The sequence below is a fragment of the Piliocolobus tephrosceles genome, chromosome 1, assembly GCF_002776525.5.
Source record: "Piliocolobus tephrosceles isolate RC106 chromosome 1, ASM277652v3, whole genome shotgun sequence".
Taxonomy (NCBI): domain Eukaryota; kingdom Metazoa; phylum Chordata; class Mammalia; order Primates; family Cercopithecidae; genus Piliocolobus; species Piliocolobus tephrosceles.
Genome location: NC_045434.1, coordinates 34,519,428 through 34,544,493, shown reverse-complemented (window position 1 = coordinate 34,544,493; position 25,066 = coordinate 34,519,428). Strand labels below are relative to the sequence as shown.

Below are 25,066 nucleotides of genomic sequence, written 5' to 3'. Positions count from 1 at the left end.
AAGCCGAGATTTGAATTCAAGGGCCCCTGACCCCAAGGCCTCCACTCTTTCCATTGGGTCATAATATATCCTTTGGCAAATGCCTATCAACTTGATTTTCTCTTTTTCTCCTTTCAACACATCCACTTTCACTGTATGTATTTTGTTTCTTTGAAGGAATGCTTGAGAAGACCAGCTCTCTGAAACTTCTTCCTATGTGTTTGTATTGTTTTTAACTTTCAGCCGTCACTGGCTAGTGAGTCCAACCTTCTCCAGCAGCGTGAGTCTGGTCTCAGCTCCAGCAGCTATGAGCTCAGTCAGTACATCACAGATGCCCCCGAGTGGGATGATCCCCCAGCTTCAGCAGCTTGGAGTCCAGTTCAGGCTGGTGGGTTCTAAAATGATCACAAGAGTTGGTTGAATCTGATGTGGAGAGGCTGGGTGGAAAGTCTCTGGGAAAGTCAGCCGTATGATGGATCATTGTCCACCTCATTTGCTTATGTAGGTCTCTGGGGCAGAGAGGTCAACTTTGGTTCCATTTTGTATCTTTTTGCTTGTAATAGTAATTGCATCATAGCTGATTCCTGAAAGGGAACACTGCCCCTATCCATCATCAGGTTGGGAAAGGGGGCACTCAGTGGTGCTTTTAAGAAAGGGAAGACCAGAGAGAATTAGGAAAAGCAAAAGCAAGACGCAAAGCATCATTGCTTTGTCTGGATGTAGGAACTTGGTCATGAGTATAGAGGCCACGAAAGCCAGAGACTCCTTGGCCTCTCAACATCACTGAGAGTCTGGGCTGAGTGCATTATCATTTGGACTGAATCATCAAGCCCATGCATTGTATTATGACACATTCTCAGAGGCTTAAATCTGACTGGTGCAGGGAACATGGGCTTCCTCTAATTATACAACCCACCCAGAATCTTATTTTGGTTCAGGCAGAATTTGGGCAGAAATACGTCTGTGGCATATTCCTGAACTAAAGAAAAGTGATGGAAGTAACGCTAACAATGTCCATCTGTGTCTGTTGGTCAGAAGATGTCTCCTCAGCTGGTCCCAAAGCACCCATGAAGTTCTACGTTCCTCATGTTCCTGTGAGTTTCGGGCCAGGAGGTCAGCTGGTGTGTGTAGGTCCCAGCTCTCCCACTGACGGGCAAGCAGCCCTTGTTGAACTGCACAGCATGGAGGTAAAGAAGACCCAGTGTCCCTGGAATGCTGGCACACTGCTTACCTAACTACTCCTAATGTGCTTACCTTGCTTTCCTGTGCCTGAGCTGGGGCATCTCCAGGAATGGGATGCTCTTGTGGAAACTGGGCCATGTACCCCCTGGATTGGGGGGTGCAGGAATGGGTGGGGCTCTTCTCTGAAAGAATTGATGCTAGAGTTATGTTTTTCCTGAGATGTCAGTGGCTCATCTTTAGCAACAAGATTCACTTTTTTCTTTCTGCTTTCTCCACAAGGCCTTGAGCCACATCCTAGCCCCACGGCCCTGGGGTCTGATACTAGACTTGACTGAAAGGGGCCTAGGGTGGACACAGTCGTAAAGATAAAATCTGATTGTTTTATTGCAGGTTATTCTTAATGATTCCGAAGAGCAAGAGGAGATGAGAAGTTTCTCAGGACCCTTGATTAGGTAAAATGCTGTAAGAGCTGCTGAGTAAGGGCAATCTTCCTGCTCAGATCAGCATTTTGGAGATATGTTCTTGGTTTCCTTGAAAAAAAAAAAGTCCGTCCTTGTTGGAGTGGAATTCTCTGTGCTACAAGATAGAACCAGATGTGGCCTGAGTCATTTTGACAAGCCGTTCAATAGTTGAAGGACAGAAAGCAAAATTAGCATGACAGTTTAGAAATCTAAAACCAGTTCCATTTTGCAGAGGCTGCATGGTAGGAAGTTTTAGTGTTCCGTGTGCTTGATAGATGTTAGCAGAAAAGTGGAGCATCGCCTGGGAAGTCCCTGACGAGTGGATCATAGCAGAAACAATTCTTGTAACAGTGGCTTTTTCCTGGAGAGGTAGATAAGATCGGCAGTGTTCAAGTTACAGAACAGTGTGCGAGTGAGCCCTCTGCAGTACTCAGCTAGGACTGCTTTTAAATATTTAGTTACATTTCTGATAAATGTAACTCAGGGCATCTTTGTTGAGGAGAGAGTCCTTGCTGGATGACAGCCCACGTGGGTCTCAGGCTCAGGCATCCTATGTACTAGGAATACCATGGTGGACAGGTCAGCCCTCTCTGAACCTTAGTTTTCCCCCGGAAGTGGTATAACACCTGCTCTCCCTACCCGAGGCTTGTCTGAGTCTCAAGTGAGATTATTCACATGGAAAGTATCATCACCACTATATAAATGTATTCCTCTTATGGCATCTGACAGTTCCCTCAAGTAAAAATGAGTGTTCTCTCTGTTTCTTACATACAGGTATACAGATATGGGGCAAAAAAGCGAGTTGGGTTATTCAAAGACTGGGGTACTAAGCCTAACTTGGCTTTGATGTTATTGGATGATCTTGAGCAAATCATAATGCCAATCATATTGATCACTTAATACATGCCACACAATTTTCTAATTCCTTTTTGTATGGAGGTAGGTTCTTTTACTGTCCCTATTTTAGGGGACAAAGCTGAGGCTCAGAGGAGGTAAGAAACTTGTCTAAACAGAGAAGTGGCAGACCGAGATTTAGACCCAGGGTTGTCTGACTCCAAAGTCTGCTTTTACTTGCTATCCTGTGCAGTGACTTCAGGTCTCTGGGCCTCTGTTGTTTCATCTATAAAATGGAGGGGGTGCATGAGAGAATCTCTGAAATTTCTTCCTGTTCTATAAGAAAATAACAATCCTATAGCTATAGACTCATTACTCTAGCCCTGACTTGTCAGATTTCTATCTCAACCACAGCCCAGCCAGCACTTGCATACTTAGGAGGAGCCTGGGGTCCGAAACAGGGAAGTGTCTGCCTGCTCACTCTTCGCTCCCTAAATTTTTTCCATGTAGGGAAGATATACATAAGGTGGATATTATGACGTTTTGCCAGCAGAAAGCAGCTCAGAGCTGCAAATCTGAGACACTGGGGAGCAGAGACTCGGCTCTACTGTGGCAGCTCTTGGTTCTCCTTTGTCGCCAGAATGGGGTAAGTTACTGTTTTGGCGGGAGAGCAGGTGCAGGCTGAAATTTAAGTCTTCATGGGATAGATAAGATTATGTTTATGGCATGATTATGAAAAGCAATGTTAAAGAAGCCACAGATTGCCCCAAGGGGAAAAATTGCTCACATGTCAATGCCAGTTTGCTAATGCAAATCTTCCCTGATGATCTTCCTTGGTCTGGGAATATTGTAGTTTCTGAGTTATTGCACCAGCCAGGTAATATACCTGTGAAATTGTAAATGTTTCTGGTAAGCTTTGTGGCTTCTGACAGGCAGAAAATAACCATGATAGTGATGCTGAAGTTTGAAATGTAGCAATCTAAGAAACGACTGCCTTATGTTTGCATAATTGGACTCCTTGCGAAGAAGGCAGGCTCCCTGGTGCCTTCCTTCTCCAGCTGGGGCAGCCAGCCTGAGGACCCATAGGATTCTCCTCAGATGATCCTCTTTGCCTTACAGTCCATGGTGGGGTCTGACATTGCTGAACTGCTAATGCAAGACTGCAAGAAGCTGGAGAAGTACAAACGGCAGCCTCCTGTGGCCAACCTCATCAGCCTGACCGATGAGGACTGGCCAGTGCTGAGCTCTGGGACCCCGAACCTGCTCACCGGAGAGATCCCTCCCAGTGTGGAGACACCTGCGCAGATCGTGGAGAAATTCACTAGACTGCTCTACTATGGAAGGAAGAAGGCAAGTATGCCCTTCGCCCAATCCCTCTCCACCACTCACCCCTGCTCCAATTATGTGAATAGTATACACTCATTTCAGGGAGGATGCGAGAAGTTCAGAAAGAAACAACAAAGAAAATACAAACACCCACAGTTCTACCATTAAAAGACAATGAACTATTAAATGAAATAAGCCAGGTACAGAAAGACAAACATCACATGTTCTCACTTATTTGTGGGATCTAAAAATCAAAAGAGTTGAACTCATGGAGATGGAGAGTAGAAGGATGGTTACCAGAGGCTGGGAAGGGCAGTAGGGGAGGGTGGGAGGGAGGTTGGGAGGGTTAATGTGTGCAAAAAAAAAAAAAAAAAAAATAGAATGAATATGACAGTATTTTATAGCACAACAGGGGAACTACAGTCAATAATAATTTAATTATACCTTTAAAAATAACTAAAAGAGTATAATTGGATTGTTTGTAACACAAAGGATAAATGCTTGAGGGGATGGATACCCCATTTATCATGATGTGATTATTAAACATTGCAAGCCTGTACCAAAATAGCTCATATATTTTACTCCATAAATATATATACCTACTATGTACTCATAAAAATTAAAAATAAAAAAATTAAAAATCGAAAAGATAATACCCGTTAACATTTTGATATATTTACTTCCAGCATTTTTCCATGCATATATATTAAAAAGAAAATAAAATTGCATATACAATTGTTTATTTCTCTTTTTAAACTTAAGATGATATGGTAAAATACCCTCATGGCATTAAATATCCTCCAACAACACCATTTAAAAAATAGTTATACAATATTCCATCATATTATGTATCATATTTTATTTAGCTATTCTACTATTATTGAATATTTAGACTATTTACAATTTTGTCAACCGTTATAAATTATATCATTTACACATCTTGTTACATGAGTCTTTATCTGATCTTTTAAATTTTTTAGGACAGATTCCTAGAAGTGGAATTACTGGGTATATAAATGGTATGCACTTTTAAAAGGTTCTTTATATATATACCAAATTAATTTCCAGGAAGTTTGTTTACAAATACTCCTGCTGCTATATCTAAGGCTTCCTATCAATATTGAATACAGATGCTCCTCGACTTACAATGTTTATATCCCAATAAACTCATCATTAAATAGAAAAATCATAAGTTGAAAATGCATTTGATAAACCTAACCCAACATCATAACAGCCTAGCCTACCTTACATGTACTCAGAATGTTTACCTTAACCCACAAAATCATCTAACCCAGAGCCTGCTTTTTAATAAGGTGCTAAATATCTCATATAATTTATTGAATGTGTTACTGAAAGTGAAAAACAGAATGGTTGTCTGGGCACTTGAAGTACAGTTTCTACCAAATGTGTATTGATTTCACACCATTGTAAAGTCAAAAACTCATAAAGCAGGGACTGTCTGTACTTTAAACAGATGAAGATTGATTTCTAGCTTAATTTTGAGGTTGAGATTATACTTTACAAAAGTCATAAAAATTTAAGTGTTTGGATAGATAATTAAAATCAATTTGAATCAATTTCATTCAAAAATTAGAATATAAAAAAGACATAATTGGGAAATGATGCTCTCATCCCTTAGTCACCCAATTTTTCTCTCTGAAATATCCAGAGAAATTTTATGCTTATATTGTTATTTTCTCTTTGTTAAAAAATAGCATACTGTATACCATTTCTGTACCTTCCCTCTTCCATTTTACAAAATACCTCAGAAAACACTCTATATTAGGGTTGCCAAACTTTTTCTATAATTGGACAGATGTAAAAAATGTAAAATGTAAACATTTTACATTTTGCAGGCCATGGGGCCTCTAGTACAACTACTCAGCTCTGCCCTTATAGTGTGAAAGTGGTCACAGAAAATATGTAAATGAATGGGTGTGGCCGTGTTTCAGTAAACTTCATTTATAGACATAGAAATTTGAGTTACCATATACTTATAATGCATAGTGAAATTAAAAAAAATTTTTTTTCCAATCACTTAAAAAGGTAGTAACTATTCTGAGGCTATGGCCTGTACCAAAATAGGCAGTGTGCCGGATTTGGCCTTTAGGCATATTTTGCTGACCTCTGCTCTATAGCCTATATAAATACCTTTCTCATTATTTCTTACATTGGCATAGTTTTCTACTGATAAATTATGATTCATTTAACTAAACCCCATATAGCTTGACATTAAGAGTACTTCCAGTCTTCTGCAATTACAATGTTGCAATGAATAACCACTGTCATTTTGCCCAGTGTGAGAGAATATATATGTAAGATAAATTTCTAGAGGCAGAGTGTTGGGTCAAAGGATATGGTTTATAATTTTGATAGATACTGACAAATTGCCTTTTAGAGGTTGTGCCAAGTCACTCTACCAGCAATGCAAGAGAGTGCCTGTTTTCCTACATTCTTACCACAGTATGTTTCAAACTCTTTGATAGGTGCCAATCTGAGAAGTGAAAAAAGGCTGGACGTGGTGACTCATGCCTGTAATCCCAGCACTTTGGGAGGCAGGCAGATTACCTGAGGCCAGGAGTTTCAGACCAGCCTGGGTGACATGGAGAAACCCCATCTCTACAAAAAATACAAAAATTAGCCAGGCATGGTGGCATGGCCCGTAGTCCCAGCTACTTGGGAGGCTGAGGCATAAGAATTGCTTAAACCTGGGAAGTGGAGGTTGCAGTGAGCTGAGATCATGCCACTGCACTCCAACCTGGGTGACAGAGAGAGACTGTCTCAAAAGAAAAAATTATCAGCGAATTTAAAATTTTTTTGTAGATATGGGGTCTTGCTGTGTTGCCAGGGCTGGTCTCAAACTCCTGGGCTCAAGTGATCCTCCCCCTCAACCTCCCAAAGTGTAGGCATTACAGGTGTGAGCCACCACACTGGGCCTGCATTTCTCTTATTGAAATGAATACGTTCAATTCAATTCAATTCAAAATGAATTCAATGAAGTTGAATATTTTTTAATCTGTGAATTTTTTGTCATTGATTTCCTGCATTTTTCTATTGAGTCTCTGATCCTCGCTTATTGATTTGTTGGAGCTCTTTATGTTTTTAGGGCTTTCTGTGTAAAATTGTAAGTTTCTGGGGGTCATGTTTAGAAAGGCTTTTTCTACTTCAAAATTAATTTATAAAAATGAAGTTGAAGTACTTTTCATTTTTACATTTAAATATTTAATTTCTTGTTTTTGTATATGATACTGTCTTTTATTTTTTTAATTGACAAAAGTTGTATATATGTATAGTATACAACATGATATATATGTATATATATACACACACACTGTGGAATGGCTAAATGGAGCTAGTTAACATATGTGTCACATCACATATTTATCATGCTTTTTCTAATGAGAACACTTAAAATCTCCTCTCTTAGCGATTTTCAAGTATACTATACATTGGTATTTACTGTAGTCTTGATGTTCAAGTGCTACGAAACTTTTGCTAAAGAGATGAGGCTAACTGGCAACCATGTCTGACGGGAAGCTGATGGAATAGCACAGTGGATTTTGATAAAGTGAAGGCTGGTGAAGGTGACATCCTAGAGAAAAACACTATGCTAGCTATAACCTGCTTCCTGGCTGTTCACATTCTTATATGAGGCTCTAAGAATTTTCTGGAAGCCCAGCCTCCGCTGCTCAGGATGCAGCAGTGCCTAAGCACAGGTACTTGTTGTGAGTGGAAGGTGGGAAAGGCACTCTTGAATGTGATGTTTTGGTTTTCAGGAAGCCTTGGAGTGGGCCATGAAGAACCACTTGTGGGGCCATGCTTTGTTCTTGTCCAGCAAGATGGACCCACGGACCTACAGTTGGGTCATGAGTGGGTGAGTTGGAACTTAACAAAAGAGACCAGTGGGGCAGAGAGGCCTCCTCACCAAAGACGGAGGATGAGGGTGTGGAGAAACGCCAGATGCACCGAGGAGCCTCACACTCCAAGGATCTTTCCATGTTCTCTTTTCTGAGCTGGACATAGCATTTCTCTGTTTTAGACACAGATACATTCTTTCTACCTGCTAAATTGAATCCAGAGTTTTAGTAAAATTGCCCAGGATGAGAGTTTCCAAAAATTAAATAGGTTTTTACATTGCAGTAGCCTTCTCTCTTTGGGAGGGGCTGTTCCAGCTAGTTCTGGTAATGAGGGGTAGGTGATCACTTCCTTAGAGCCTTGGGACTGAGGGTCTTTGACGTAAGCAGTTGTCTACTGTTTATATTTGTGATGAGGTTCTGGGTACTGAGAGTAGGGTAGGGGTGTGGGGTAGCAGGGTCGTGAGCTGTGGTAGGAAAAGGAGTTTTTGCACTGGCAGTGAGATCCAGAAGTCTGCATCGGCGGCAGTGGGAGGTGTTGAGACTCAAGAGATGTGCTTAGTCAGAAATGACGTCAGCACACTGTGATCTGGGTGCCAGTGTGGACCAGGAAAAATGCCCAAACCAGGATGAGGTAGGGATGGAAGCAAGGGTCCATAGCCGGGAGTTTGGAATAAGGAGATGAAACAGTGAAAGAAAGCCAGGATCAAACAAGGGTGCTGGATGGAGAAGCGTTTCTGAATAAGTCCTTCAGGCTCCTCCTAGCATCCACGGGTTGGCAGGGACAAATGTGGTGGGTGGGGTGAGGGACCTTCCTGTAAGGGGCAGACTTGGGTCAGACAGCAAGAAAGATGCTACCTCAAAGTGCTTAGCTTCTAGTGCTGGTTAAAGCTGTGAAGCTATCCTCTCAGCTGAACTTACATTTGAATTGGCCGTAAATCCTGTTGGGCAGAGGTTGAATTAGAAGATGACACTTGCGTCGGCATGGTGGCTCACGCCTGTAATCCCAGCACTTTGGGTGGCCGAGGTGGGTGGATCACCTGAGGTCAGGAATCTGAGACCAGCCTGGCCAACATGGTGAAACCCCGTCTCTACTAAAAATACAAATATTAGCCGGACATGGTGGCGGGCGCCTGTAATTCCAGCTACTCTGGAAGCTGAGGCAGGAGAATCGCTTGAACCTAGGAGGTGGTGGTTGCAGTGAGCAGAGACCACATGATTGCACTCCAGCCTGGGCAACAAGAGCAAAACTGCATCTCAAAAAAACAAACAAACCAACAAACAAAAACACTTAACACTTCCATGTTAAGTTCAGTCTGAGGGCCTAATGACTGCACTACCGGCGGGCCCATTCTGGGTGATGGCCACGGTTGAGTCTCGTGACGACTCCACCCTTCAGTCTTCCTGGAGACTGGAATGGTGAGGAACACAGAAGTTGTATTATGATACATGCTTGGAGTTCCGGTGGCAAGGGTGCTGTCAAATAAAGGACGGTGTTCTGAGGATGATTTTCCTTTCGGCTTTGAAAACGAACATCCCACAGCCCCACATTGTAGCATACATCTCTGCTACAGATTTTTGCCTTGGGCCATTGATTTTTGATGGAGCCCAGTGAATTGTGAAAAATACCTCTCACTGAGTAAGCTTAAATCTCAAATCAGCTGTAGAGCTTATTATATCCTTGTTAAGCATATCCCATGGTTTGTCATCAGCAGGATCATTTCTGGCCCCTGTTCCACGCCTCTTTGGTTACTGAAAATGGCTATTTAGTGCTTGTGAGCAAAAGCACTACAGACCCAGGCTCTTGATGAGCCAGAAAAATGGCACTGAGTGCTGTGGGCTTGGTGTGGAGGAGGGCTGCAGTGAGTGGGAGATCGGGGTGGCTGGGAAGGGGGGTGCCCATGGAGAAGAGCTTCCAGATAAACTGCTGTGGCTCTCCAGGGGACCTTTGAGATGTCAGTGGGTCATCTCAGTGATGGAAGAAGGCCCACAGAAATGGTTATTCCAGAGTTAGGCCAATAAGACCAAGGTGCAGAAAATACCCCCAACAATGAGATCTAGCTGGGGTGTGTGGTAGATCGAGGACCCTGCCATCTCTCCTCAAAGGAGGATGTGACAGAGGCACGGCAGAAAGTAAAGAGATGTTCACGTTCCTAAGGAAGCTGCCAAAATCTGATAAAATTATGTGAGGCCCTGAGCTTTGTGGGCAATGGGTAAAGAGGTTCCCTGGGCGTGGTCTTCACTGACTATCCTTCTCTCTGCAGCTTCACCAGCACGCTGGCGCTCAATGACCCACTGCAGACCCTATTCCAGCTCATGTCGGGGAGGATTCCACAGGCAGCCACGGTACCCCTGTGACAGGATTCCTTTACCACCCTGGCATCCCGAGGGCTTGATGGGGTGGGGACTGCTCAGGAGTGTGATGGCTTTCAGGAGCAAACGTGATGATAATATTAATAGTTTGTTAATCACTTACCATGTGCTGGGCCCTGTGCTAAGTGCTTTGATGCATATTATTTGGTTTAATGCGTAGAGGTAGGAAATGTTCTCTCTGCTTTGCAGATGTGGAAACTGAGCTGCAAAGGTGTAAGATGACCCAAGGTCAGAAATAGTGAGTGGTGGGCTCAGGATCTGTCTGGGTCTGTCTGACTCTGAAGACCTTGGCCTTCCCAAAATGTCAAAGCTGCCTGCTCTGCTGTGAATGGCAAGAGGACCTGTGCCTGTTCTGCAGGCTTCCCCTGGCAGGGCTGCCCTTCTTTTTCTCTGGAGGAATGTTTCCCACCACTGCACACTGGCACTTCAAAGCTGGACATACTCGATTTCAGTCTTCTAGAGTTGATGTGGCTGAGAGTCTGAGCCCAGCTTGATAGTTTGCCCATTATAGGAGACTTGATCTTTTGGCCCCAAAGTATTCCTTCCTTACCTTTGACGTCCAGTCACTTTACTAGATTATGCCCTGGTGTTGACTGTCTGGATCCATTTTTTTCCTTGGGGTATATATAGCATGTCCTCTTAATATGTACATTCATATGTTAGAGTTCAGGAATATTTTATTGGATTATATCCTTCAATATTTGTTTTGTTCCCATTAGTTTGGTTTCCTTTTCAGGAATTCCATGTACACATATTTCATATATATACATATATGAATTATACCTATAATTTTCTCTTTAATAATTTTTTATTCTCTTCTTTCTTCTCTTGCCCGCCCTTCCTTCCCTCCTCCCTCCCTCCCTCCCTCCCTTCCTTCTTCCTTCCTTGTTTCCTTCCTTTCTTTTTTCCTTCCTCTGTCCTTCACTGTGTTTTCACCGGTGTCTCTTGCTTTTGTGCTCTGGTGTTTCTGTCTATTTCTTCAGTTTCCCCTGCTTTTTTCCTGAGCTCTGCACATTACATTCATCTCCTGTTATCCACCATCTATTTCCTGGGCTCTTATAACTCAGATTATGCTCTTGCTTCACAGACGCAATTGTTTCATTATTTTACTTAAATTCATGACAAAATGTTTGGTGACAAGTTTTCATTTGTTTTGTGGTAACGTTTTTGTAGTGAATGTTCTCTCTCCCCTCTATTTTTCATGTTACCTTCCTCCTTCTGTCTTAGGGTGTATTTGTATACATTCTGTGCTTGCTTTCTCATATTACATAACTTTAAAGGAGTTGAATCTTTTCTGGGTTTATATTTCCAGTTATTTATATTAGGTTCGTGCAGAGGATGGGCCAGGCCATATTCCAGGCCATCTGGCATTTTCTGCAGGACCCAGAGTTTTCCGTGTGAGCCTGAGTTGCCTTTGCCACTCTCCAGCTGGTGGGGAGAGCTGTGGGGTCCTCTCCCTTGTGTCCTCTCGGCTTCCCCATGGAGGGACCTCTGTCCAATCTCCATTACTTTTGGTAGCCTTTTCTCATATCTTGAGGCTCTCATATCTAGTGAACACTAGTTTTAATAAAAATTGACCTCACGCTTTTCCTTTTTTTTTTTTTTTTTATCCTTCTTATTACTTGTGGCTAATTCCAAGAAAAGAGAAATGATTTTCATGCCCCGTCATCAAATCAACTGGCTATTTTGTAGCACAGAGTGTGCCTCACAATTCAGTGGAATGGCCTGTGCTCCACAATGGAACTGCATTATGTCACGAAGCACTAAATGCAGGAAATGATACAATTAGCTATGGTTCATTGTTTTTTTTTTTTTTTGTAATAGTAGAGTTAGCTAAATTTCCCCTATTTTTAGATGAGAAAACGGAGGAGCCAGAGGTGATGTGTCAATGCATTATTTGATCTTAGGGAGTTTCCCAGCACTTCAGCATATACTAAAAGGCTGGATTTCAGTTCCATGTGATGAATGGGGTGGTGGAAAAGCACGGCAACAGGACAACACAGACGTGGGTTTCACACCAGTTTAACCTAGACTCTATGTACGCCAGGTGAACTTGGCTTTGTTTCTTAATCTCACAGAGCCTCAGTTTTTTTTTTTTGAGACGGAATCTCGCTCTGTCGCTCGAGCTGGAGTGCAGTGGCCGGATCTCAGCTCACTGCAAGCTCCGCCTCCCGGGTTTAGGCCATTCTCCTGCCTCAGCCTCCCGAGTAGCTGGGACTACAGGCACCAGCCACCTCGCCCCGCTAGCTTTTTTTTGTATTTTTTAGTAGAGACGGGGTTTCACCGTGTTAGCCAGGATGGTCTCAAACTCCTGACCTCGTGATCCGCCCGTCTCGGCCTCCCAAAGTGCTGGGATTACAGGCTTGAGCCACCGCGCCCGGCCGAGCCTCAGTTTTTAATCTTTATTGGGATTTTGGTTCCTAACCAGTAGAGTTATTGTGAAAATTAAAGGAGAGAGAACATCTGAACATATCAACCATCATGCTTGGCCCATTGACGTTAATTAATAAGTGTTGGTGCTTTATCTCTCGCTCTCTCTCTCCTGTGTCCCCTCCACCTCTCCATTGATCTGATTCATAGTGATCTTTTTCACATCACCAGCAAGGAGACAGAATAATGACCTCTAAGTTTTTCTTTGTGTGTGTGTGTGTTTAGCAAGGGATTTCCTTCTCTTTTGCTGGTTTTTGTAGATCAGCAAGAAGCAGCTTGGCTTACATGTTAAAATGAAGGTCATAATAGGACTTAGCACATGTGATTGTTGGTAGGAGAAATGCTTAGCACAGGATATGGTTCATGGTTCGATGTGACACATGAGAACTGCTATTATTATGATTTATCATCACCATCATTGTCATCATCCTCTTCACACTGCATTGACCAGATCAACAAGGAGTGGGTATAAAATGGAGTTGAATAAAACATCTTTTATTCCCTGGGATAATTACAAAGACCAAGTAATTATGAATGGTTTTAACCTCCAAATCTTAGTTATTATTGGCAATTTCCTGCCCTACCTATCTATATAACAAATCGGAAGGTAGGCGGCTGTGCAAATCACCTCTTTCCTCTGCTCAGCTTCCAACTGTGTGTGTGTGTGTGTATTTATATCTACATGTAATTAAGTGCAAACCAAATGTGAAGCACCATGCGATGTGCTTTACACAACTATCTTATTTTATTATCAACAATAACCCGTTAGGTAGAAATTATGATCTCCATTTTAGGGATGAGAAAACAAAGGTTCAGAGACATTAAGAAACTTGCTCAAGGTAAGTAAGCTAGTAAGATGCAGGACTCGAGTTGGGGCCTGTGTTGTTTCCATGACATTATATTGTTTCTTTATTGATATTTTCTGCCTTGAAATTCTCCTTTGTTTAGTAGGACAGCCTTAGGGAGAGATGGTAGGGAAAACACCATTTATGCGGGGTTTTGTACATTTCCACCACGCTGCTTACTCTCTGTTGCCCCCTGGTGGAATTCTGCTGCCTCTGCATTGTCGTAGCTGGGACACTTGGCTTGATTTTCTTATTCCTGAAGTGGTAATAGGAACTGGACTTCATAGGGTTGCTGTAAAGATTAAATAAGAGGATGTGTGTGAATGGGCTTTGTAAAGTCAGAAAACATAGGCATTTGGTAAGACATTAAGCAGGCCCGTGTTCCCCTGACTTCTGTGACAGGCTATGGCCTCTTCTACTCATGAGCCAAGGCTGTTTGATCTTGAACCAAAAAAACCACTGAAGCCTCAGGGTTTTTCTGAGTTTTGTTTCTAGCTATTTGGGGGTCAGGCACTGGGGAGAAATGTGAAAAACAGTAAGTGAGCAATGTCATTTTATTTATCCATTTTCCAATATCCCTGTGAATGCATGTATGTATGCATGTATACGTATCTGTCTATCTGTGTCCTTCTGAGAGTTTTACCTTTTTAAAGATGAGAACTCTAAATCAATGAATGGCAGCATTGCAGGTGGTAGAGTGGGCGTTCTCTGACAGCTTCTGGACCAGGAAATAGACAAAAGCCTTCTTTATGTACATCTGGCCATTCCTAAATGATTGTACATTTAAGTTATTTTTTTTCTGGTGCTTTTCAGTGTTGTGGAGAAAAGCAGTGGGGAGACTGGAGGCCTCACTTGGCTGTGATTCTGTCAAATCAGGCTGGGGACCCGGAGCTGTATCAGCGTGCGATTGTTGCCATGGGTGACACTCTGGGTAAGCGACACCAGCATTGACCCGCCCCTCCCCTCCCCTCCCCAACTCCTCCCTGTCCAGGCCAGCTTTAAACATCCTGCTCTTAGATTCTCAGATTCTAGGTAGGGCCCAGAGTCTATGCCCCAGGCTTTTCCTGGACCCAGGAGCCTCCATGTTTTGGGGAAAGTAACTCCAGGGAAATGCATGTCCTTCTTGTCTCTCTGTTTCGCAGAATTTCTGCTGTGAGTGAATGCAGGCCAGGCCCCTGAGACTTGGTGTTCTGCTGCTGTAGGAGTCTGCTCTGAGCAGCTGATTTTTCTAGCCCTAGGTCAGATTCCCCTGTGGATGGAGTTAACGCATAGGACACCTTGCCTCCTGTTGCTGTAAATTTCTCAGTGACCCAGTTCAATCAGATAGGAAATTCTGGTTTTGCCTGAACCACTCTGGGTTAACCCTGTAGTCTTTCTTTCTATCATCTCTCTGTGAATGTGGCCTTATAAACACTTAGGGGCTATTGAATGTTCCAGACCAGTGGTTCTCAAATGTAGCCAAGAAGCAGAGCATCTAGAAATCATGGTGCTCCCATGGGGCTTTTAAAAATATTGCTCTGTTAAACTTAAATAGCTATGGTAAGGTTGTGCCAAGTCATAGGGAGACCCTGCAGCACCCTGAGTAGAAGGGAACTAATGTTTGTTGAACCCTTCCTGGGGGCCAGGCACTGTGCTAGGTATTGTACCGAGTTGAATTAACTCAATTTTGAGGCAGTGGAAAATGTATGGGAGAACATTTCAAAACATGTTGGTAATTAATGTGATTTTTATGTTTGACTTTAGCAGGGAAAACAATGGTGCTCCAGGAAGCCTAGTTTAAGAATGGCGACTCCCAGTAGTCTCCTTCTTTGCTCAGGTGCAGACATTTCAAACTCATTTTTCACCCTGAGGAAAGACTAAAATGTTCAGAGAATTCCTCATCAAAAATCCTTTAGGTAGAAGGTGAAATCGTGCCTTATTCTGGCTGAAGAGAAATATCATGTCTGAGGCCAAACGGGCTGATGGGACGAGTGGGGTTTAGGAGTCTGTGACTCATGCTATGAAAGGCTCATTGATTTAGTCCCATGTGGCTTCTCCCCTCTGACCCCCGAGGCCACTCTTCCATCTCTCTCCTATCCCACCCAGATGATGGGCCCCCACACGGGTGTGCTCCGGGACTGGGTCTTGTTCTCTTCCTCCTGCAGCTGGGAAGGGGCTTGTGGAGGCAGCTCACTTCTGTTACCTCATGGCTCATGTGCCCTTTGGCCACTACACCGTGAAGACAGATCATCTGGTCTTGCTGGGCAGCAGCCACAGGTATGTGACCTGGGAGAAAGGAAACAGGAAGGACATTTTCCAAGGGATTGTTTTAGCCCTTGTTGGGTTTTATGAATCCATTTTTCATTTCCTCATGTGAATTTCAGCTTCCACTGGCTCCCTTATCTGGGATTGTTACCTGTGCAGGTCTGTGCAAGGAGATGCCCCGTGGGCCCCACGTTACAGCATCAGCGGGGGGCCTCAGGCCCTAGGTCTTGCTCTGCAAAGAGGTGGGCTGATGCCTTTGTGTAGTATTGTGTCCTTTGGCCACTAGGTGGCACCCTGGCTCCACAAGCTGACTTTGTTCCTTAAAAAAACCAATTACGTGTGGAGGCTTGTGGGTTGGTCTTAAGCAGCCCTGGGCCTGTTCTGAGAGCCCGCCCTGGGCAAAACTGGATAATGGAAGAAGTTTATGTTTAGTCTCTCTTTGGGGCCCTAGCATCCCTACAATGACTTGGTGCACAAGCTACTTAGAGTCCCACTGGTGACATTCTCTGTTGGCCATAGCATTAGCCTTTCCTGCAGGAGGCCCTCCGGTCAGCTCCCAGTGAATGAATGCACAGACAGAACGACTCGCTCCCTAGTGGATTTCCCTGTTCTGTATCTCTCTATTCCCCTCCCCATACGCATTAAGAGTCACTAAGCTCTTACGTTGTGCCAGGCATTTTCTTTGCACTATTTCCTTTAATTATTACACATTTACCCTACGAAGAAGTGAAGTCAAGCAAAGATTTTAATCGTACTCATGGAGGAGGGAAACCGAGGCACAGGGAGATGAAAGAACTTGTCTCAGATGGTACAGCGAGGGTGTGGGTGAGTTGGACTCGGAATCCAGGCAGTCAGGCTGTAAAGCCCTTTTAACTGTTGCACCACACTGCCTACCGCTGAGGCAACATACCCAGCTCATTGCCTGTTCCTTCCAGGTCCAGGTCTCTGATAGCACATGGCTAGCTTGTCAAAGAATCCCTTCTGTGCCAAATGTACAATAAGTGTGTGGGCTAATATGTCTCCCCTCCTATGTTTATGTTGGTTTATGTTGAATGAGGAAATTCCTAGAAATAAAGTCCTTCCCTGCAGGAATAACCTGGTGATTGTGATGTTAAACACCATGGCGTGCTGTTGATGGGAGAAATTTTGGGTCACATGAGACTCTTGTGCCCCCCACCACCTGCCCCGATCAGATCTCACTCAGTCCCCATCCTCACTGGTGGAATGAACACCCAATGTACAGACGCTTGTTCGATTTTCTGGCTCAGCAGTCCTCGCCTGCTCTGCCATGCCTTTTGGTCTCAGTGCTCCTGGGGTGTTACATGGCTCCCCTCTTTTGTGCGAGTTTGCTCAAACTAGGGGTGCTCTTTACAGGTACACGACAGGCTTTACGGGCATGGGGACCAGCTCTCTGTGTGTTTAAGAGGAGGGCCCAGTGCCCTTCGAGGTAGCCTGCCTTGAGTTACCCTTCAGCAAGAAGGCAGGCGACGCCCTCTTTCCGCAGCCTCTGCCTCCCAGCGCCTCTGGTGCAGAGTTCTGTTTTGTTCTTTCCTCAGCCTCAAGGAGGGAGAGGGAGAGGAGGTGAAACACTCATTCTGGGAGCCCAGAGTCTCTTTCTTCTCTTGAAGCCGTTGTAGGGATCAGCCCAGGAGGGAAACTCCCCCCATGAAAGGCTGCAGCTGGTGTTTGGCGATCCACTAGGATTTAACTCCCGTGTGCCCCACACCTCAATCTCTTTTATTGTTATTCCCTGGTTTTAGTCAAGAGTTTTTGAAATTTGCAACAACTGAGGCAATCCAGAGGACGGAAATCTTCGAGTACTGCCAGATGCTGGGCCGCCCCAAATCCTTCATCCCTTCTTTCCAGGTAACTGAGCCCAGATGAGGCCACCACTGTCACTGTCAGGCAGCTGCAGGCAGCTGTATTTCCAGCTTTGCTTTTTGGCACTAGTACCTAGGGCTAAGTTACCACTGAACTTTTCCTCATTAGCTTAAGCGTGGGAGGGTGTAGGATTTCTTTTTACGTCCCCTAAAGGTCTGCGTTTTATAATACAAAGGTAAAACCTTGCAGAGGCCTCTCTGCTGGAGGCTCCTGCCTGACTGCGGACGTTTGAACGTCCTGCCTGCCGCCCTGGCCTGCGCCCCACTCCTGCTGTCAGCTCCTTCTCCCCGTCTCCAGACAGCGCTCCCTCCTTCTGAGCTCCTGCAGCTGTCCTGTGGGATGGAGTGGGAACGCAGGCCCAGCCCACCCAGTGGCTGCTCACCCTCCCTCTGCTCCGCGCTCTTTCTCGGGCCTCTTTTGAACTCCTCTGTCCTCTACCCCTGGACATCCCTCTGTGCTCAGCCCTGGTCCTCACTCCTCTTCGTCCCTCTCAGGGCATCAGCTGTGCGGTTGGTGACCATGCTGTGGTTTCTGCCCTGTCTTTGCAATGTTTCTCCATGATGCCGTTGTCACCTTACATTCGTTAAGACCAGTGCTGACATCGTGCCCTCCTCTGTCTAAATCCTCCGTGAGCTCTGACGTCCAGCACCATCCCTTCCTCCATGCAGGCTCCCCGGACCACGCCTATGAGTATGACTGAGATGGCAGCCTTCAGTGGTCTCAGCTGTAAAATGGGATGACAGTGGTGCTTCGTAATGGAGCTGGCATGACATTGAGTTAGTTTCTCTAATGCACGAGAACAGCGCCTGGCACACAGCAACTGCTGTCAGTGTTGAGGCCATGGCAGGCACGGTGTGGCTCCCACAGCTGAATCCAGGGGCCCCCACTGACATTGAACTCACGCTGTCTTGCGTTTTCTTGCCTTTCATGCACGGGTACCTTACCTTCCTACCTTAGTTATCTTCTTTAGGTAGAGATCTTTTCCAGCAATTCCTTGTTTCTCCTTCAGTGCTTGGTGTCGAGGGTGCACACAGCAGCAGCAACAACAATTACAACAACATGCACACACAACACAAAGCCTTGAAAGTGAATTCCTGTGTCATAGAGAAATGGGGCCCAATTAGCATCTTCTCTTCTTTTTCTTTGAAGTTCTGGGATACATGAGCAGAATGTGCAGGTTTGTTACAGAGGTGTACACGTGCTGTGGTGGTTTGCTGTACCTATCAACCCGTCATCTAGGTTTTAAGCCCCACATGCATTAGGCATGTGTCCTATAGCATCTTCTTTTTTTTAAGGGCTTTGCCAAAGACTCACCTTTTCCAGCAAAACCTTGCCTGATGAGCTCCTCTTTGCAGTTCCTCGACTGGCTCTTTGGTCTCCTTTTTTTTCTCTTGTTTATTCATCCCAACTCTCAGTTATTTTGGTGCTGCTTGGGGCTGCTCTTAGTAATGAGATTAGCTACTTTGAATGTGCTCTGTGTGCCCAGCATTGTGGCATTGTACTTCTTGTGTATTGTTTCAAATCCTGTGACGTAGGTATGATTAACTCCCTTTTACAAAAGAGAAAACGGAGGCCCGGAAGGGTTACATGCTATCCGCCCACATCTCTTGCATGCTGTTTCTTCTCAGTACTTCACCTGAATTATCTCATTTAATCTCCATAACAACCAAGGGCGTAGGTAGTAGTAATATTCCCATGTAGTAGAGAGGAAACTGAGGCACAGAGAGATGAGGTAGCTAGCCCAATGTCTCACACCTCACATGGAGCTTTTATTTGAACTTGGGTCTGTCTGATACCAAAGCCCTCACACTTGCTCCTGCCCTGCCACTCATGCTTTCATGAGAGCTTAGTTGTTTTTCTCAGTAAGCTTTCTCCAATAACTTTATGCCCTTTGCACTAGGGTCTATTTTTGCTTCTTTTTTTTTTTTTTTTTTTTTTGAGATAGAGTTGCTCTGTCACCCAGGCTGGAGTGCAGTGACCTGATCTTGGCTCACTGGAGCCTCTGGCTCCTGGATTCAAGCAATTCTCCTGCCTCAGCCTCCCGAGTAGCTGGAACTACAGGTGCATGCCACTATGCCAGCTAATTTTTGTATTTTTCGTAGAGATGAAGTTTCGTCATGTTGGCCAGGCTAGTCTCGAACTCTGGACCTCAAGTGATCTGCCTGCTTCGGCCTCCCAAAGTGCTGGGACTACAGGCGTGAGCCACCGCACCCAGGCTATTTTTGCTTCTTTTAATGTCCGTCTTTTGCCTGGTCCTGTGCCTGTACATCAGGCTCTCTGGATAAGTGGGCTACCCAATAAATAAGGACTCCAGTGCACTTTGCACGGTGACCAGCACCTAGGAAGGTTGAGCAGATGGGACTCCTGTTCTTTTCTCTGTAATGCAGGAACTGCAGGCTGGATTTGGAGTTGTGCCCGCGCATAGATAAAATGCTCCAAATGGCACAAGCCTCTTGATATTTGGATGCCAGAGTTAGCGGAAGCTGACAGTCAGCTGACTTCCAAGAAGTCTTATCTACATTTCTCTCTCTCCCCCTGCCTGGATGGACTAGTCACTGACTCGTTTCCCTTCACAGGTGTATAAGCTCCTTTATGCTTCCCGTCTGGCAGATTATGGCCTCGTGTCCCAGGCCTTGCATTACTGCGAAGCCATTGGTGCAGCTGTCTTGAGCCAGGGAGAGAGCAGTCACCCTGTGCTATTAGCGGAACTCATCAAGGTGAGCCTCTCAAAGGGTTCTGTGCAGTTGTTTTATCTTCACTATTCAGAGAAAGCCATTGTAGAGCAGCTTAGACTCTACATTTCATCTTCTTTGAACCTGCCGTAAAATTGGAGCCCACGGCCGTCTTTGACCACGTATGCGTGCCCAGATGCGATAAGCAGAGGCCCAACACTACACAAAGAAGGATGCTCTCTGGGCGGGCGGTGGTGGGATTGGAGACTGGAAACCATGTCGGTGCTACTTGAGAAATTCATTTTTGCATCTGGTTTTCTGGTACAGTAAAACTACATGCTATGGTGAAGCATTCTAATTATAAAAGCTGGGCTTAGAAAATATATTTTAGTGATTAAAAGAGTAAATGATCCTTATTAAAATGCTTTTAAATGCATGGAATATTTTATCACATGTGAGGTACATTTAAAATAGAAAAGAAAAACATATCAACCTTTAGTTCCTAGGGAAGAAAACAACAATCAAGCAAATAGTTGTTTCAATTAATTGAAGAAAAACCCATTAGCTAGAGAGTAAAAAAGCAGCCTACCCTTAAATTTTTGTTTTGCCTTAGATGAGGCCCACGTGCTGGATTCTTTAACGTATAAAAATTTGTGGTGGTGAGCCTCCCCATACCCTGAAGTTTCTGCCAACAGGTTGATGGTTGCAAGGAGCTCAGAATGAATGATTAGAAAAGGTTTGGTAACTAAAACTTGTTTATGGAATAAATCCTTGAAATACAAAGTAACATTAGCATCACCTGGGAGCGGGTTAAAAGTGCAGACTCTTTGCCCCTGCCCAGATGTATGGAATCAGAATTAGCATTTTAACAAGTTTACAATTAGAATTCAAACAAAATTTGTATGTACACCTAAGTTTGAGAAACACTGTTACAGAGCAGACAGCTTTGCAGAGAAATGAAGCTGAGTAACTGTTTCTCCTCATACTTTATTTAGAATCTAACACCCAAGACGGGTTAATTATTTATGTTGCAATTTTGGAAGGATGTCTGCTGAATTAGCTATTTTTCGATTATTTTTTATAATGTAATTTACAAGTGAATTAAGGCTCTCTTTCTCCTTTTTCCTTGTTTTCTCTTCCCTGTTGTCTTTCCGTTTCTCTTCCCTCTCTCTCCTCTCCTCTCTCTTACTTTCTGCCCCTAACCCATCTGGAAACCTGGCACAGCTAGCAGAGAAACTGAAGCTGTCAGATCCTCTGGTTTTAGAAAGACGCAGTGGAGACAGGGACCTAGAGCCAGATTGGCTAGTGCAACTTCGGAGGCAGCTGGAGGTGAGTGGGGTTGGAGCCAGGGCAGTGGTGGGGGGCGGGTGTCGGCCTTTGTTTCCCTCCTCCCTCCCCTAGACATGGAACAGGGAGGCGCTGACATTAGCAAGTCCCTGGTCCCCATGCCTCGCCACGGTCTCTTCCATCACCCATGAGGCACAGTTGGTGTCTGGGGAAGGGGTGGGACTCAGCTTCCTTGCCGCTGCTTGTCCCTGTGTGGAAGCGTTTTCCTATGTTCACATGTGACACGTTGGGGCGCTCTTCCCAATCACTCTTGCCACCCTTCCCTGAGGCCCCAGAGAATATGTTTCATGACCATCAAAGCTTCCCCATCTCTGCTAGGAACAATGGATCACAGTGGACCAGTGTCACTTTCATGTAACGTGGGGCAATTGCTTAAAAGACTTCCGGGCCTTTTCTTTTTTGTTCTGACAATCGCAAAAGCTGCTGGTTGTAATTGGAACAGTAATTGGAACGGGGCCTCCTCCATTTTCTTTTTCCCATTCTGCTCTGAAGGAAAGACAGGGTGGATTTTTTAAAGCACACCCAGCCTCTACCCCTTCTATCTGCTGTACGTGCTGAGGCCTACCATTTAGTTCTTTCCATGCGCTCCTTCCTTCAGGGGAGGGTGGATGACTCTGGTCTCCAGCCATCTCTGCCTGGTCTGGGCAGAGTTGGAAGCTCCATCCACATGATCCCCCAGGCCCCTAAGCATACAAGTGTTTCCCTTACCTTGTCTTCCTTCCAAGAAAAAGGAAGTTTCTTTTTGGCTTAAGTTTTGAATCACTTTGTTTCTCTGTTCTTGTTTTTCCTTTGTGCTGCTTAAAAGGAATTTTACTTTATTTTGAATAGCAAAAGATAGCAGGAGACACTGGGGATCCTCATCCTACTCGCTCAGCTATTTCGGGAGCCAGAGGAACAACAACAGGTACCCCAAATGATGAACTGAGCATATACATAGCTGACGCTCAGGATCCGATTCTACGAGACAAAGTAATTTACAAAATCACTCGCCCTTCCCTTCCCAGGGTGCCTGCCTTGCCTGTGTAAATCCACCCCGTTGTCCAGGCGCCTCCTCCACACAGCTCCTGCCAGCCTCACACATCCCCCACACTTCTAAATTCCCTCAGTCTGAGAGTGTCTGCTTCACGATTCAGGTTTTTAAATACCTGAGTGTTTTTTGTGTTGCACTGTATTGTTAGCTGATTCTTTCTCCTGTGTTAACTTCTCTTCAGCTGGATACATTTCTTGAGTCCAGAGATTGTAGTTCATCAGTATCATATGTTAGTGTTGGGGATGTCGAAAGTCCTTAAGAGTTTTGAGCTGGCAATTGCCAGATGACTGTGGAATAAGTATGTTTCAATGTTTTCACGGCATCTCTATTCTTCCTTTGGGATGCTTCCCAATGGTGGGTTGGCAGCCACCATATCCCTGGTTAACTCTGTACTCTTTCCCCAAGTTCCCCCAGCAGTAGGGTCAGTAAAGGGCCCTCGTCTCTTCCCAGCCCTGTGTCCTTCCTCAGGCATGAGCAAAGGGAAGGGAGGGCAGGGCAGGCCTTGGCTTCTGTTTCTCACTGTGTAGCAGGGTCTGTAAAGGTGGGGGGTGGAGGAGAGCTAGGCTGGGTGCCTGTAGATGTTGCTTCCCCACAGCCCTGGCTCCTGGTGTCCAATGGAGCAGGTGGGTCGGCCACCCATGGCCAGTCCTGTGACCAATCATGTTATAGGTCCACACCTTAGTTTATGTTACCAGTCAGGTCTTTTCCAGGGCAAATGTACTCTGATTCTTTTTTTTTTTTTTTTTTTTATCCCTCCCCCCTCCTCATGATAGGCCCCAGTGTGTGATGTTCCCCTTCCCGAGTCCAGGTGAACTCATTGTTCAGTTCCCACCTATGAGTGAGAACATGTGGTGTTTGGTTTTCTCTTCTTGTGATAGTTCCATGGAATACTATGCAGCCATAAAAAAGGATGAGTTTGCGTCCTTTGTAGGGACATGGATGCAGCTGTACTCTGATTCTTTAAGAACAAAGCCATGATTTCTGTGATCTGGTTTGGGTTTTTAGCTGGAAGCTTTCTAAGTTTTAAATACCCAAGTCCATTAGGAAGTCCTTACAGAAGAAATAATTTATCAAAAATTAAAAAGATGTGAGTTAGATAGGATGGTAATTTCAGCCCTCCCAACCCACTGGCTAGAGGCTCAGAGATCATACAAGGTAGTGTTAACTTAAAAAAATGGTCACACAATGTGTACATTCGGAAAGGAGACTTTATTTCTTACAAAGGATTCCAGCCTGCAAGGTGGCCATCCCACAGGCTGGGAAGTATAGCCAGGCACTTTGAGGGAAGGAGAGGTAAGACAAGAATTTAAGTTGAATGGGTTGATCAAACATACGTATTTAACACGTTATAGGAGGAGCTGTGACTGTTCACGAAGGAGGTCCTCACACATGCCTGATGAGCTAACATGCATGTAACACATGACCCATGTTCACCTTGGGGTGGAGACTTATCCTTTAAGCATATTACAATTAGGCCTTACCTGTCAAAAGGTCTTTTCGGGACACAGAAACACTCAAGTGGGGACCCTCTGTAAACTGGCCAGACCCAGTTCATGGTTGGTGGTCTTCTTATCTGGAGAAAGTTACTGAAATCAGTCTTGTCCAATCAAAGCTGTGGTTATGGCTGATGGAACAGAGGCTCATTTAGTCAGCATTTGCGAGTGGAATGAGTTGTAATTGTTTTAACATTGCTCATCTCAAGGCCAGTGCTTGCTGAGCCGCTAGAGAAAAAAACCTCGTGGCCATGAGAACACAGTTTATTCTTAAGGTGCGGGACTTAACCGTTGCCTGGCAGGGCTTTAGGTTCTGTGTATAATTTGGTATCTTATGGCCACCAAGCCATAAGATCTGTTAGTCTTAAGATCTCGCTTTTAACATTAATGCTGGTCAGTTGTGTCTGAACTACAAAAGAGAGGGGGTATAATGAAGGGTGTCTCACCTCCCATCCCGTCATGGCTGGGAACTCAGTTTTTAAGGTTTTTCTGGGGTCCCCTTGTCCAAGAGGGGGTCTGTTAAGTCAATGGAGGGGCTTAGGATTTTATTTTTAGGGTACACTAGTGAAGGAAACAATTCTGTAAACAGCAATGAGGGTGTTACCATCACTCTGTGTTTTACTTGTCATCACGTTACTGGAAGCCACATTCGATAGCTTGTCCTTGTGACTGCTTTCCAAAGAAGACATGAGCAGGAATGTTTCTGGTGTGATCAGTATGCAAATGCCACATTTCAGGTCTCACTTCTTTACCTTCGTTCTATGTCCTAGAAAACACTTTCTACCAGGACTTTTCTGGATGTCAAGGTTACTCTGAAGCCCCTGGGTACCGCTCAGCTCTGTGGCTGACGCTTGAGCAGACCTGCCTGCCCCAGCCCAGCCCACAGCAGCCCCTCCCTCTCCAGCCGGGCTCCTACCCAGCAGGAGGGGGTGCAGGGCAGACAGGGGCACCAATGCCTCTTTACTCAGTTCCTGAGATCCACCTATCAGGAACTGGCAGCAGCGTGGCAGTGACAGAGGCCCCTGGAGGAACAGCCTGGGAGGAAACGCTGCAGACACACCTGGGCCCTGGTAAGACCTGGCAGCTAGGGTGGCCACGTTGAGTATAGGGTCTGG

General features: G+C 44.8%; 1 protein-coding gene across 2 annotated transcripts in view; it reads left to right on the top strand.

The window, feature by feature from the left end:
• SEC16B (SEC16 homolog B, endoplasmic reticulum export factor) overlaps positions 1-25,066 on the top strand; it is a 42,040-nt gene that overhangs the window by 8,308 nt on the left and 8,666 nt on the right. The window contains exons 5-18 of one of the 2 annotated variants that reach the window (XM_023231273.1): positions 223-367; positions 1,018-1,166; positions 1,552-1,613; positions 2,967-3,102; positions 3,576-3,806; positions 7,559-7,656; positions 9,901-9,982; positions 14,098-14,215; positions 15,429-15,540; positions 17,289-17,394; positions 19,986-20,126; positions 21,306-21,410; positions 22,257-22,332; positions 24,722-25,021. In XM_023231273.1, coding sequence (XP_023087041.1) covers positions 223-367; positions 1,018-1,166; positions 1,552-1,613; positions 2,967-3,102; positions 3,576-3,806; positions 7,559-7,656; positions 9,901-9,982; positions 14,098-14,215; positions 15,429-15,540; positions 17,289-17,394; positions 19,986-20,126; positions 21,306-21,410; positions 22,257-22,332; positions 24,722-25,021 — 1,861 coding nt within the window. Of the gene's footprint in view, positions 1-222; positions 368-1,014; positions 1,167-1,551; positions 1,614-2,966; positions 3,103-3,575; positions 3,807-7,558; positions 7,657-9,900; positions 9,983-14,097; positions 14,216-15,428; positions 16,613-17,288; positions 17,395-19,985; positions 20,127-21,305; positions 21,411-22,256; positions 22,333-24,721; positions 25,022-25,066 lie in introns of those variants that run through there. The other variant, XM_023231274.2, reaches the window with a different exon arrangement.